Source organism: Dreissena polymorpha, chromosome 1 (assembly GCF_020536995.1).
Source record: "Dreissena polymorpha isolate Duluth1 chromosome 1, UMN_Dpol_1.0, whole genome shotgun sequence".
Taxonomy (NCBI): Eukaryota; Metazoa; Mollusca; class Bivalvia; order Myida; family Dreissenidae; genus Dreissena; species Dreissena polymorpha.
In genome coordinates, this window is record NC_068355.1 from 169837000 (window position 1) to 169853399 (window position 16400).

The 16400-nt window shown below is 33.4% G+C and overlaps 2 protein-coding genes and 1 long non-coding RNA gene across 3 annotated transcripts in view; all 3 read right to left on the reverse strand.

Annotated features, from left to right (window-relative positions):
* The window catches only part of LOC127860081 (uncharacterized), a 123990-nt gene that overhangs the window by 25742 nt on the left and 81848 nt on the right, over positions 1 to 16400 (reverse strand). The window contains exon 44 of the mRNA XM_052397875.1: positions 13168 to 13185. Coding sequence (XP_052253835.1) covers positions 13168 to 13185 — 18 coding nt within the window. The remainder of the gene's footprint in view (positions 1 to 13167; positions 13186 to 16400) is intronic.
* On the reverse strand, positions 283 to 1370 carry LOC127860372 (uncharacterized). Its single transcript, XR_008039731.1, has 3 exons — positions 1317 to 1370; positions 839 to 998; positions 283 to 306 (listed from the first exon to the last, which is right to left on the reverse strand). It is a non-coding gene; the product is annotated as an uncharacterized LOC127860372 (long non-coding RNA).
* On the reverse strand, positions 5679 to 7771 carry LOC127860170 (carbohydrate sulfotransferase 1-like). Its single transcript, XM_052398066.1, has 2 exons — positions 7623 to 7771; positions 5679 to 7300 (listed from the first exon to the last, which is right to left on the reverse strand). The coding sequence occupies exon 2, from the start codon at positions 7184 to 7186 to the stop codon at positions 5993 to 5995; it is 1194 nt and encodes a 397-aa protein (XP_052254026.1). The 5' UTR covers positions 7187 to 7300; positions 7623 to 7771; the 3' UTR covers positions 5679 to 5992.

Genomic DNA, 16400 nt, shown 5'->3' on the forward strand with positions numbered 1-16400 from the left:
AGAGACTAATCAGGGACAACACTTTCTCTCCCAGTTCATCCTTTGCAGTCCACAGAGACTAATCAGGGACAACACTTTCTCTCCCAGTTCAACCTTTGCAGCCCACACAAAGGACAACAGGGACAACACTTTCTCTCCCAGTTCAACCTTTGCAGTCAACAGAGACTAATCAGGGACAACACTTTCTCTCCCAGTTCAGCCTTTGCAGTCCACAGAGACTAATCAGGGACAACACTTTCTCTCCCAGTTCAACCTTTGCAGTCCACAGAGACTAATCAGGGACAACACTTTCTCTCCCAGTTCAACCTTTGCAGTCCACACAAACTAATCAGGGACAACACTTTCTCTCCCAGTTCAACCTTTGCAGTCCACAGAGACTAATCAGGGACAACACTTTCTCTCCCAGTTCAACCTTTGCAGTTCACACAGACTAATCAGGGACAACACTTTCTCTCCCAGTTCAGCCTTTGCAGTCCACAGAGACTAATCAGGGACAACACTTTCTCTCCCAGTTCAGCCTTTGCAGTCCACATGGACTAATCAGGGACAACACTTTCTCTCCCAGTTCAACCTTTGCAGTCCACATGGACTAATCAGGGACAACACTTTCTCTCCCAGTTCAACCTTTGCAGTCCACACAAAGGACAACAGGGACAACACTTTCTCTCCCAGTTCAACCTTTGCAGTCCACACAAAGGACAACAGGGACAACACTTTCTCTCCCAGTTCAACCTTTGCAGTCCACAGAGACTAATCAGGGACAACACTTTCTCTCCCAGTTCAGCCTTTGCAGTCCACACAAACTAATCAGGGACAACACTTTCTCTCCCAGTTCAACCTTTGCAGTCCACACAAAGGACAACAGGGACAACACTTTCTCTCCCAGTTCAGCCTTTGCAGTCCACACAGACTAATCAGGGACAACACTTTCTCTCCCAGTTCAACCTTTGCAGTCCACACAGACTAATCAGGGACAACACTTTCTCTCCCAGTTCAACCTTTGCAGTCCACATGGACTAATCAGGGACAACACTTTCTCTCCCAGTTCAACCTTTGCAGTCCACAGAGACTAATCAGGGACAACACTTTCTCTCCCAGTTCAGCCTTTGCAGTCCACACAAACTAATCAGGGACAACACTTTCTCTCCCAGTTCAACCTTTGCAGTCCACAGAGACTAATCAGGGACAACACTTTCTCTCCCAGTTCAACCTTTGCAGTCCACACAGACTAATCAGGGACAACACTTTCTCTCCCAGTTCAACCTTTGCAGTCCACACAAACTAATCAGGGACAACTCTTTCTCTCCCAGTTCAACCTTTGCAGTCCACATAGACTAATCAGGGACAACACTTTCTCTCCCAGTTCAACCTTTGCAGCCCACACAAAGGACAACAGGGACAACACTTTCTCTCCCAGTTCAACCTTTGCAGTCCACATGGACTAATCAGGGACAACACTTTCTCTCCCAGTTCAACCTTTGCAGCCCACAAAAAGGACAACAGGGACAACACTTTCTCTCCCAGTTCAACCTTTGCAGTCCACACAAAGGACAACAGGGACAACACTTTCTCTCTCAGTTCAGCCTTTGCAGTCCACAGAGACTAATCAGGGACAACACTTTCTCTCCCAGTTCAGCCTTTGCAGTCCACATAGACTAATCAGGGACAACACTTTCTCTCCCAGTTCAGCCTTTGCAGTCCACATAGACTAATCAGGGACAACACTTTCCACCTAAACCTGGAGACTGCCTTTTAACAAAAAAAAACCATTAAAGCACAAAGAATTGTCCCTTATCTGGGACGATACTGTAACAAACATGCATTAAGCCCTATTTTCCCAGAGCAGGCTAATTTATGCAGCATATGTTGTACTCATTTCAAAAACTGTCTCATTAGGTTGTATAATTATGCTGTTATATTACAGGAAGAATTTCATTTTTGAGCATGCTTACAAATTGGGAGCATACTCAGGTAAGGAGGCGAATCATATAACTTGCATACATTTGTATTGAGAATTTATGTGAGTTTATGTGAGAAATTCAGTCAAAAAAAGATCAATAACATATTTATCATAAATGTGCTAAACAACATACACATTTGTAAGCCATAGTATACAAACACTTCCTAGTATATTTATTTAAGACTTTTCCAAATAGTAGAGTGTTGTAAGTAAATACACTAAATGACATTTTCTTTTTAAATAAAACAAACAAATCTGTTTAGTTGATATCCCTCACCAAATCTGTGCTATTTAAAACTCTGTATAAAACAGTCATTGATACACTTAAATGAAGTTTTAATTAAACCTATAAAAGCAGTTCTACTATAAAACTCTGCATTAAACAAATGGAAATAAAGCAGAATGTTTTCAAGTAACAAATGATGCTATTAAAAGGTGGTATTATTAAGTGGTGCGAAAGGACAATTATTGGGCCTCAATCAGCTAGCCCGGTATATACTTAAAAGTTATCATATTGTCAAGTGTTAATAAAATCTACAAAAAAAGTGTATAGAAGCATACAAAAACATATTTTTAAAGGAAGAAACTTTGATAAATCTGCTTTAAAAGGCGATGTGCAATGAAATTTGTGTGACCTTGACCTTTCATATTGGGATATGGGTCTTGCATATGCATCACTGCCTGAAAATGATGAACAATTTCATCACTGCATTTAAAATCCATTGATCTATGATAGAAATGCAAAAATAAGGCATATTTTATCAAAATGTGTTACATTTGACCTCAGTGTGTGACCTTGACCATGACCCTAGACCTGAGTCTTACCTGTGACATACAGCCAAATCAAGAGGAACAATTGTAGAATATTATTACAGAAAACCTTGATGCATAGTGGTGTAATGGCTTAATTATGAAAAAGTCATTAAATTTGTTATATTTGACCTCAATGTGTGACCTTGTCCTTACCTCTAGGAACATAGGGCTCGCATATGACTTAGCCCCAGATGATTGACAACAATTGTTGTAAGTTTCATGGCTGTGGCTCATTTGTTATTTTAGATACAACTTTAGACAGAAACAATCCATTATAAAAAGGGTTTTTCAGCTCAAAAAGGGCCATTATTTACAAGTGGTTTCTGTCCCAATTTGACGTGCATCATCCTTCTTTCCATATATGCAGTAATCTATCTCATGACATAAAATTATGCATATTTTCAAGCCAAAAAGGGCTATAACTTCATGATTTGGTGATGGATTTTGACAGCATTTGATGTGAATCATTCTCTTATCCATATAAACACTAATACTTATTTTCAATGAAATGGGCCCTAACAGTTTTGAGATATAGCTCCTGACACAAAAGTGCTTCAGATGGAAGGACAGAAGTACGGACAGACATTGCCAAAACAATATTACCTTTGCCTATGACGGGGATAAAAAGTGGCAACAAGTCAATTTATTTGTCAGGTGACATTGACCCCCGTGCTATAAAATGCGTTTTAAATTCCAATGCTTTTTTAGTAATTCCTACATGAAATGTTAAGGTACGTATAAAAAAATGTTTGTTACAATATGATGAACTTTCCATCATTTTCACATCATTTTCACATATTTAAACATACATTTGCTCAATTTAACAAATCACTTCAGAAATAATGTTATTCTGAATATTCGTGCATACGTGAGAAGTATGAGTAACCAATTTAAAATATTTTTGGACTGCTTACGTTTACCAACAATGTACATGTACTGCATGTTAATCATACTTGCAAGAAGTTAATGATAGCTGTATATAAATATATATTTAATCAATGTGCAAATGTATGTTCCCTGAACTTAAAATTCGGGCGGTAAAACTAAAATGTTTTTACTATTTTTCTATCAAGGATAAATCATAGAAAATTTCTATGCACAAACTTTGTTTTTTTCCATCTGCAGATATATTTTAGAAGTTATTTTTGAAATTAAATAAGACTAAAGACTGGTATATTTCCTGGTTTTCTGAGGGGAGATAACAACTCATGTGTGCTTATATTGTCTATATTCCACTTGTTACACCCTTACGATTATAAGGCATTAATGTTTAAATATTTACCAAAAAGTCTGCTTTATCAATATTTAGGTTTATAAAAGTGATTTTTGTAATTAAATGTGTATAAAACAGGGATTTCAATTGAAGCAGAATCCGGGTTTTTGATGCAAATCATTCTGGGATTTTCAGACTTTTTGACTCCTTCAAATTATTCACTTTTTTATGCAAATGTGTCAAAGAAGCTAACCCTTGCAAATAGTTAATATCATACAATGTCAGCTGTCAGCATAGTATTGCATAATTGTGTATAAAAAGAACATAATCAAAGTACTAAACAAGTATGCGGGAACAAACAAATCTTGACATCAGTATTTTGACCCCTGAAAATTTAATTTGACCCTCAACATTTCAGGCAATGTGGTCATTTGACTCCTGGTTTTCAAAATCTGTTGAAATCCTGTATGAATAAATATGGAAACAAAGATTTAGGGTAAGCAGCTTGGAATGTCTGAGAATCCTTAATTATCAGGTAATTGTATTTTAAACTTTTATATTGTATGCAGAATACCAAGGTAATAGGACTGAAAGAACTGAAATCAAAATGATATATCACAGTTCTTAAACGTTTAGCAGACATGGTAGCTGACCATACTGAGCGAATACATTTTATTCAATACTGTTTACTTATATTCAATGCCATTAAGTAACATTCAATGCCATCTAGTTATATTAAATGCCATCTAATAAAATCCAATGCCATTTAGTAATATTAAATGCCATCTACTTACATTAAATGCCATCTAGGTATATTCAACGCCATCTGATTAAATTCAATGCCATTTAGTAATTTTAAATGCCATCTAGTTAATTTCATTAAATTGCCTCTTTTTATATTTAATGTCAACATATTACATTTTATTCCATCTAGTCATTTGTAATGCCATCTAGTTATATTAAACATGTAGTTAAATTGAATGCCATCTCGTTATATTCCATGCCATCTAGTAATTTGGAATACCATCTAGTTATATTTAATGCAATGTATTCATTTTTCAATTCCATCTAGTTACATTCAATGTCATCTAGGTACATTCAATGTAAATTAGTAACATCAAATGCTATCTAGTGACATTAAATGCCATCTAGTTCTATTCAATGCCAACTACACATGTAGTTACATTTAATTCCAAGTAGTTATTATTCAATGCTATTTAGCTACATTCAATGCAGACTAGATATATTCAAAGCTATCTAGTTATAATCAATGCCATCTAGTTATATGCAATGCCATCTAGTTACATTAAATGCAAAGCAGTTATATTCAATGCTACCGGTATATTGTTACATTCAATGCCATCTAGTTATATTCAATGCCAACTAGTTATATTCAATGCCATCTAGTTATATTTAATGCCAACTAGTTATATTCAATGCTATATAGTTATATTCCATGTCATCTGGTTGTAATCAATGCCATCAAGTTACATTCAAAGGTGTGATCTACCTAAAACTAATAGTTTGAATCTCAGACTTGGAAAAAATTGTGACAACACTTTCCTATGGGTCTGTCACAAAATGTCCATTTTATTTTGTGGTTTGATTTTGATAAGCAAGTTTTGAAGAAACGACTCCTACTTTGTTGTTTAGCGCAAAAGATTGAAGAGGAAGACGAACTGTAACGCGAAATATAGGAGCATAATTTATTTTTCATTGAAAAAATGTGGTCTTTAAAACAATACACAAACAATTTGTTAATACACAATTGCAATTTAATGCTGGAAAAACATAAGGAATTATTAATAGCCATAAATCCAAAATAATCAAATATAGCTGGCTTTGTAGTCAAGAGTAATAATATTTGCATATCAAAATATGGCTAAAAAACTTTGCATCAACTTTCTTTTGTCTGTTGTTCGGATGCATATATAATTCTGGTACACATATTCCTACACATTTACATGGTATAATTTTTTAAGCACATATGAACACCACTGACAGGTTTATTCGCACTCTTTGTATGTTGTATAACTTGTGTGATCCGCTACTCTAGTATTTCGAACAGTTTCAATGTCTTTTAGACGGACATACCCCAGTCTTGCTAAAAGGGTCTGACAATGTCTCTCAGTAAGTAACAAATGCTCTAATGCAATATGCCTTCGCCAAGATGGAAACTCTGTCGAATGCGTAGACTCTTTGACAAATTTTTTTACTGACTCTGACAATGGAATCCTTATAAAATCATACATTTCCTTAACTTTTGTAATGGGTTGGTCGAGCATGTCTTCGTATCTTAGAGACAAGATTTTACCGGGATATTGTTGTTTCAGTTCATCTCCGATGATCGAATCCTCCATCATTTGTCCACAAATCAATTTAGCTCGATCTTCAAAATTGGTTAAATTGTCAGCAATGCCCATTTCATTTTTTCTTACATGGGAATCCAGCATTGCTCTTGGGTCTCTTACCAAGTGAATAATTTTAAGATTGCTGGACTCATACCTTTTCAACAGCAGTTCAACTGATCTCATTTCAAGATGTATGAATTTATAAACACCCAAAGATGATTTGCGACACTGCTCTACTAAGCGAGGATAACATTTTTCTATCTGTGCAGAATTTATCCTTTCAACAGGAAGTATCCTATCTTGCACGAATTCCTCAGAAACTTTCCCGTTTGCTATGCAGAGAAAGTAATCATGGGATTTCTCAAAGTGTTTCATGGTAATGGGATTGGAGTAAAAGTCCAGCGTCCCAATATCGAGGTTCCAATGGTGACAATTAACAAGATTGTGCACAGTGTATGCCGCTAGTTCCACATAATCGTCCGTGAATAAATCCCTCCTAGTGCCGTTGAGGAACTGTATTGTTCGACCATGCCTGGCATTCTTGCCCATAGATGACTCATGAAGGTAATGCAGCCGCTCACTCTCCCAGAATGACCCCGGATGTTGCTCCAGTACAGTGGCCGTATACGAGGAGCCTGTGTGCATGTAGGCCAGAACTATCACTTTTGTAGGCTTTGTAGGGTCCGGTTGAAAAAAAACAAATGGATCGAGACCAAATTCAATGGCCAGGCTGGTCTGGTGTTGCCTGGCAAAGTCCATTTTATTAAATAAGATAATCAGGACAGCTATGACTGCAAGACATGCGTATACATGTCTTCTGTTCCTGCATATCTTTGCTAGAATACCCATCTTTGCTGGCACCAAGCAGTTGTCTCGGAATAGCCTTGCTACTTTCAACTTGCTCTTTAAAGATCAATTCTCTTGCTACGTCACATGGATCTGTGTGTTTTCATCAGGACAACTCTGTAACGCAAAATAGATGAACAAAAGTTATCTTTGAAAGATAGAATACCGTTTGTAAATATATGTAATACAAGCACATGAGGAAATGATTGAATTAAAGATAAAACCACTTGCTTTTAAATATTTATTTTTATTTTTACATGATTTGCATTTATTTACAGTTATTGTAAGTATACATGTTTTATGTTTAGATCAAAGCTGAAACATTAAAAATGGCATACTTTTAGAATAATCCATTCTTTTAGAATAAAACAGAAGTTTCTTTTAATCTGAACTTAAAACAAATTTAATCAAATTCCATAAAGTAAAATCTGTTTCTTACCTGTAACACCCAAGATGAACCACAATTTATTTTCCAAACACACAATGAAGAACAGTAGACCTGTCTAAGCCATTCATACTGGTTTGTTATTACCAATGAATGAAAACCTAGAGGCTACTTTGCAGGTACATACAAGGCATATCCTAAACTTTTTGTGACACAAAAAACCAATAGTACTGTAATAGAGTTTTGATTAATCCCTGAAGAGCTGCAATTGGACATGTGGTCAAGCTATAGGTAATCTGGCCCATGCTTATACATGAGTTTATAACAGTTTTCAAACTGAGGTAAATATTTGCACATGTATTAAAATTCTTTCACTATTAAAATTAATGTAATTTAAAAAATTGAAATAATTTATTTTGTTGCAGTTTGGTTGTTACAATCAGTGGATGGATTTTTATAACTTTTAAACCTGTATGCTATAATATTGTTACTGGTACATGCATTAGGATGAAAATTGTTTATAAGTCTCATTCTTATTGCACATGAAAGTGACTTATATCCATACAAATTCACATTTATATATTATATTATATAAATCTATTGTAACAGTTGGTGGTTGTGATTTATTCCTCATTCTATACATTTATTTACATCGTTCCAATTTTTTAAAATAAATTTTCTTTTCAAAACTTGTCAGGATATTTTTTGGAATGCAGTTTTTTTAACAGAATGAGAATGTTAAAAATGTTTTGCGGTGATGTTCAATATCAAGTGCTCAAAACAACAATGATTATCTGGTTTAACACCAAGTAATTAGGGAAAGTTCATCAAAGTTCAGACAACAATATTTTATACTGTGTTTCCTAATTATTCGTGTATGATTATCTTCCCTTAATCATTTCCCCTTTAAGATTCCAGTCTGCTAAATTTGTGTTGGTGGTTTTATGGGATTTTAATCGTAGAAAATAACAACAACAAACACAAAACAAAACAAAATGTGTTTGTGAAACACTATGTCCCCCATATATTTGACCAATGACCTTGAAGAATGACCTTGACTTTTCACCACTCAAAATATACAGCTCCATGAGATACACATGCATGCCAAATATCAAGTTGCTATCTGTAATATTGCAAAAGTTATGGCCAATGTTTAAGTTTGATGCAACATATATTTGACCTTTGACCTTGAAGGATGTCCTTGACCTTAACATTTCACCGCTCAAAATGTGTAGCTCCATGAGATAGACATGTATGCCAAATATCAAGTTGCTATCTTCAATATTGCAAAAGTCATGGCCAATGTTAAAGTTTGACACAAACAAACCAACAAACAGACAGGGCAAAAACAATATATACTGTATATATACAGTATAGACTGGGGGACGTAAAAATGTTGACTGATTTAAAAAACTTTTTTTTCTATGTTTATATAACATGTTATTTGTAATTGTATGCTTTATTACAAATATTTAACAAAAAAAAAACAATTAGATCTTTAAGTTTGAGAAAACCATTGGACAGCTTATTGCAAAGCTACACAATGAAATGTTCCATCCTTGACCATAATAAACCTTTTTTCATAATACATCAAGAATGGTAAATAACAAATGAACACCATTAAAAATAATAAGATTGAAATTAATCAGTATATGCAAATTAGGCAAGATTCCCAAATTTGCCAAGGTGGCAAATCCTCTTAAATCTATTTTATACCTCTATAGACTACACCAACAAAATATTGCCTCATTGTACTCTTCATTTCTAGGCTCCATATTAAGCAAAGAAGGAAACCGACTCCACAAGTAGCAATGTGTAAGGTAAGACAGCGTAAATTAATCTTTGCTCCAAAGGAGTCAAATCTCTGGGTGGAGAATTGACTTATGCCTACATTGGTAACCTCCACTGTTCCTGAATTGGTTGAAGATTCAAACATTTGTGATTTGTATGCAATAAGTCAAAATTGTGTTCATTGCACATGCAAATTAATTTGCAGTTAATTAAAATAACTTCTGCTTACATCTTCACAACATTATGTCCTTACCAGGACTGAATTGTAGTAAATAAAATTATCAAAAATAGAAAGACATTTGTTCAAGAAAGTTTGAAGTATCATTTGATTATAACATGTTCTTTTTGGTGTAAAATATATCATAATGACGATATATGTTATGCAGCATGTGAAAAACATTCACTGCATTAGAACCATTACAATATTTTCTCTACATATGATAAAGAGTGTTCATCATTTAATTGAGTACTTTTAATCCATGCAGTATATAACGGCCAAATATTATAAGTTTAATGTGTGACTTTAACTGCTTTATTAATGCATGCTTTACAAGATAGTAGCAAACATGGGATGAAATGCGACAATAATGCACATTTTGTACATTTATGGCAACTTAATCAATTCCTAGTTATATTTTAGCTTCTGTGACCTAAATATGCAAAAGACTGCAACAATTTACAAAGGATTATTTCTGAAATAAACATTAAATAATGCAGATGATTGTGATTGGCAAGATATGTTGTTAAAATCATTAATGTGATTTAATTTTAAATCTTAAATTGTTTAAAGGCGCGTCATTTTATGACGCCATCAAGTAAAATATTTTTCCGCGACATTGCACGTTCACGCTTCACCGTTTTACATCATATACTTTTTTAAAGAAACATTATTTGCTTTGCGAGGTCCGTTAAATGGGGAATACCATATTCGGTATTTATAATATTTATTATCAATGAATTAATGCTATGTAATAAATATTGTATAATATATTAAGATGTAGCGAACTTAAATAATTATTATGAATTTCGATATTTATTGAAAATGTTTCAAATTGTCATTTATGAAACCTTTTATTCTAATGAGTGTATGCTATTATATTTTACTTTGAATAGCATATCTGTTGTACTATAATCTTATTATTCATTTTATTTTTTATTGTTAATTTCATTTATTGTAGAGAATCGTCAATCCTTATCGTCATAATATAGTTGAAGGAAATAAAAGCAGAAACAGAGACGCATTCTTGATTACTTGATTATTCCTACGGGGTTCTCGCAACATATGTAGTTAACAATAGCCTAAAGGGCAGGCTGACTTAAAACAACAATTGACAGATTAAATATAAAGTATGACTAAAGATGTCAACAATTTGAATTAATTAGAAGGTAAATCCTTATAAAGACAGTCTTTTGAACAAGCTGTGAAGGATGTTATCAATACAATAGCTAATTCTGAATATATTTTGAAGAGCAATTCTAGAAATAAATAGTTATTTGTTAGGTTAAGTATAAGTTGCATAATATAACAGAAGCAAAAAATACAAAATAGTACAAAAGGTAAAAATATACAATAAATTCATAACATGCACCCATGCATGATAATGCAATTTAAAACAGACAAACATTATACTTATATAAAAGAACATGAAAATTCACAATACAATACTGAAAATCATAAAACTATTCATTCTGAAATATTTTACAAGACTAAATGAATCATTGAAAAAAAAAATCTCTTCAAAGGCTGCGAAGCAAAACTATTTCTTTTACACAATAGATGATGCTAGAGATTACATTTTAGGTAAAGAAAAACTATTGCTTTAAGCTGAATAAATTCGAGACAAGAAGAGGCCATTTAAATGAAGTGACATGTAAGCATCTTCAAAAGCAAGAGTTGTCAGGGAACAGCGTGGTTGACCTTTTTGAATTTGGAGTTCATGTCTATTTTTGTAAAGGTGAACTGCTTATATAGCAGAAGCCAAGGTTGATGTCAAAGTGTTTTTTCATGAAAAGCACTTTTCTGATTCCCAAAACAGATATCATAATGTCATTGAACAGTCATTATTATTCAAAATTTGGATAATAAGTTATCTAATTTGGTTTAAATGTGCCTTTTAAGATGGGATTTGAATTAAATCCAGGAAGTTTTTCCTCAGGAACAATTGCCCTACTATAAAACTTTAACTTAGCACAAGCGCCTTTGCCGAAACAAGCAGAACAGCTTTTCTTATTTATTGAAAGTTTAGCTAAAAAGCAGGCTGTGTTTGAAATAAATTAACCTAACCATTTAGGAAAAAAAAATACATTTGAAATTACCAACAATATGTACAGCACTAAAAATGATAGACACAACTTAATCTACAATACATTCATGCGCATGCTGGATTGTTTAAGTGCTATGACTTATATTGTACTTAAATGTGCCCTATTAAATGTGCCCTATTAAATGTGCCTATATTACACTTGTTGTCCGTATTATGTAAATGACCATAATGTTATCAGTAACGATTTAATGTGAAGCAATCAAAAGAAAGCAACAAAAAAGCGAAAGATCCATTTGATTGTTTTCAAGTTATAAGCATAAATAACATGTACATGTCCTGTGCCAGAGTTAATATGTAATGCATTATATTGCACACAACAACATTTAATTTAACTCACCAGGAAAGAAAATAGATATTAAATAAATGAAACAACAATATACGTGAAACTGATGGATGGTTCCTGATTATAAGGTTAATGTTAGTGTATGACTGTATGGGGTTTTTTTTGTTTAAAAAAAACACAAATTATTTTTTAAGGGGAACAAACTCTTAGAAAACTCACTGAAACTGAATGACAAGGCAATATGCGCATGTCCACCCATTTGGTATATTGCATGTTAAGTTTCATCAAATACAGAATCAGTAGTTCCAGTGATCTGACAAAGAAATATAAAATTCATCACAAAAATTCATAACGAAAATAAAAGTGCAATTACTTCCTGAAAAATTATTGGAACAGAACAATCTAAAAATATATGCATGTCAACCTGATAGGAATGATGCATATGTCATAAAATTTGGATCATTTGTATCGGATATCAAACATGGTAAAAGGGCAATAACTCCCAGAAAAATGATTGGACTGGGATGATCTGATGTGCCAGTTCATCATATAGGAATATGCATATTTCATCATCAAAAAACGATCATTAGTGTCCCTTGAAGATAATGCACAGAAGCAAAAAGTGACATTAATAAACAGATGGCTATAACTCAATGATAAATTATTGGACCAAAACGATCTAATATTAGGATGTCAAGCCTATACTTATGCTTAATATAAATTTAATCAAATTTTGATAATTATTTGAGATCTTGCAGCTAACTAAAATCGTGACTGAGCTCAGTAAAAATGGCCGTACCGATGGAAATGAAGTAGGGCGGATAAGACCATAAGGGAAATGAGTTTTTAACCACACAAACTTAATTCAATCACAATCAGAATTTGTGTCGACAAACAAAGCTGCAAATATTCACTCCCTGTTTTAAGGCAGTATAAAAATGTTCTGTCAGCCTAGCACTTTTGTAACTCGTAACTACAATACAAAGGTGAATTGTGAAACTGCTCTATCTGATATATGAGTGAGACAAAATAGTTTTATCGAAAAGCCTTATTAAGCTTATAAGCACAACATGTAAAAGAATAAGCAAAGGCTATGATTAGGCATGCATGTTAGCAAGTTTGAATATATTGGGGATTCTCCAGTAAACACTGTACTTGATGTACGTGTACAGGCTTCAGAAGTCCTTAGTAAAAAACTTACATCTTCATATTTCCTGAACTGCAATCAATGGAAAAAAACAGAAAACGTACAAGACTAAAATAAATGAAAATGCAGTGATAACAAAATTTAAAAGAGGGCATTATGCTTATTACATATCATTTAGATCAGAAAAATAAGCATATTTGACAATTTACAAAGTATATCAGAGTGCTGGGCATCTTATGTCAAGGGAAGCATTATATGCAAGTGATGTGTATCAATATCAAAGAGCAGAAGGCTATCACAGTGATGTGTATTTATGTCAAAAAACAGATTACAACGTTATCATAGTGTACACCCGCTTTATTCCAATAAACAGTACTTTATGACTTCGCACATCAGGATTGAAAACAAGTGAAACATGAAACCAAGTGCCGATATGTATCACATCTTAAATCAACATAATTTAAATTAAAAATATACACGATAGATTCATAAAATATGTGTCTATGCAACAATATTCAGTGTTTAAGGCCGAGTTGGCATTTTTAAGCATACCTTTCAGCATAATGCCTTTGTATAAAATTTAATTATTTCTTTATGGAATAAAGCTATTCAAGCATAATTATAAAGGTATAGAAATATCTAAAGTGTGAAGTAAACGTTGTGATTTTAGCGTAAATAGTGCCGGAGATATTAACAAAGATCTATCAATATATAAAGATTGGAAACATCCATTCACACCATATTTTTTGGATATATCTTTGATATTAATTAGATAGATTTAAGATCGATGTAGACATTTAATTGATATCTGCCTTTGTTTAAGCCTATATTATTTCTTATTAAATGTCGTACTTTCTATACTTTCCGGAGATATTCATTAAATAAACGTTGTAAGATTAAAGACTTAGGACGACTTCTTTAATTGAATAATACATCTCTTTGTTTGTCTAAACAGTTACCATTTCACTATCAATATTTCCCTTGTAAGTGTCATTTTAAAGGTAATATACAAATCTATAGCCGAAATGAAGTTTGTGTTTCAAAAATTGTTTCGTAAATCTTTGTTATCGAAACTTTGTAAGATTTTCAGGTAGAGATTTTTTTTTTAATTAAAATTATGTATCTAGTTTAGTCTAAAACTAAAGTGGTTTTTAGCAATCTTTTATTTAAAAATCGCTCTCAAGCTAATACAAAAATAACTAGCCAGAAATAAATTTCGCTTCCTTGTTTTGCGTAGGGACCTATACACACATATATAGGTCCATGTTTATTTCTTCAGTACCGTTTTGGAGGCGCGCAAGAGCATTCAGGGGCGGGTAATCCGGGAGGTTTCGATTTCTGGGATTGTCTATTTATATCAAAGAGCAGCATGATATCACAGTGATGTGTATTTATGTCAAAGAGCAGCATGATATCACAGTAATGTGTATTTATATCAAAGAGCAGCATGATATCACAGTGATGTGTATTTATATCAAAGAGCAGCATGATATCACAGTGATGTGTATTTATGTCAAAAAGCAGCATGATATCACAGTGATGTGTATTTATATCAAAGAGCAGGATATTACAGTGAATTGTATTTATGTCAAAGAGCAGCATGATATCACAGTGATGTGTATTTATGTAAAAAAGCAGCATGATATCACAGTGATTTGTATTTATATCAAAGAGCAGCATGCTATCACATATAACCATAACAGTATTTTCTCTTTGAAATCAAACCTCCTCTTCAGTCATACTTTATGTTACATTTCATACAGGTTTTTTTAGTTTAAAAGTTTGCTTTTCCTTTTTCATAAAGTGTCATACATTTCTGAAATCTAAAGCTTTAAACATGTGTGTGAATTTCACACCAAGGGGCCGTCGATAAAGCATGTCATGCTTTTTTTTACCATTTTTACCCCCCCCCCCCCTCCCACATGTCACAAACTGTTACAAAATCTTTGCCCCCCCCCCCTAAAGTACGTCAGAAAGTCACACTTTCTAACATATTTTTTTTTTATTAAAACCTAATTCAAATTTAATCTAAAACACAATTCACTATTAAACCGTATTAAAATTTCACTTACCAGTAAAAGAACTTTCACATTAAAGGTTTTTATGACTGAAGGGTTGTTACCATGCATAGTATGTATATTTATCCACGTGTTAACCTCTAATAAAAACGAAATGATAATTTAGATTTTCTTTCAACCCTTTACTAACTAAAAATGGAACAGTAGTTGAAATCTGCGTGGAGGTTGTGCCTATTGAATACGCCGGCCCAGCCAAGTTGCCTATTATTCATTCGAACAACACATTCAGGAGATACGCAATTGGTCTAATTTTGACATTAAACTAATTCAAATGTTTCACAAATTTTTGATAATTATTTTTAAATTTTTCTAAAGAAATAATAAATTAAAAAGACATTTTTTTAAATAAATGTGTGACATCACACATAGCCTGATGTCACAAACTGTCACACTTTCTTACTCACCCTCCCCCCACCTGAAGCGTGACATACTTTATGGACGGCCCCTAATGGTTAAAGCTTTGGACTTCATAAAGAAGGTGCTGATTTAAAAGTTATATATCCATAAATTTATAGCAAAAAATAATGTTTCTATATGCATTAAAATTCACCTTGAACAGTGCCTAATAAAAAAAATCTCTTAGGGAGGGGAAACCACTCCAGCACCCTCCCCGTTTGCCCCCCCCCCCCCCCCCCATCACAATTTCCTGGGTACGGCCCTGATTTATGTCAAAAAGCAGCATGATATCACAGTGATGTGTATTTATATAAACATGCAGCATGATATCACAGTGATGTGTATTTATGTCAAAAAGAAGCATGATATCAAAGTGATGTGTATTTATATAAAAAAGCAGCATATCACAGTGATGTGTATTTATATCAAAGAGCAGCATGCTATCACAGTGATGTGTATTTATATCAAAGAGCAGCATGATATCACAGTGATGTTTATTTATGTGAAAAAGAAGCATGATATCACAGTGATGTGCATTTATATCAAAGAGCAGCATGCTATCACAGTGATGTGTATTTATATCAAAGAGCAGCATGACATCACAGTGATGTGTATTTATGAAAAAAAGCAGCATGATATCACAGTGATGTGTATTTATGTCAAAGAGCAGCATGCTATCACAGTGATGTGTATTTATATCAAAGAGCAGAATGATATCACAGCGATGTGTATTTATGTCAAAAAGCAGCATGATATCACAGTGATGTGTATTTATATCAAAGAGCAGCATGCTATCACCATGATTTGCATTTA

Excerpts from the sequence above, each read along its gene's own strand:
- LOC127860170 (XM_052398066.1), bottom strand. The coding sequence starts at position 7,186 with ATGGGTATTCTAGCAAAGATATGCAGGAACAGAAGACATGTATACGCA.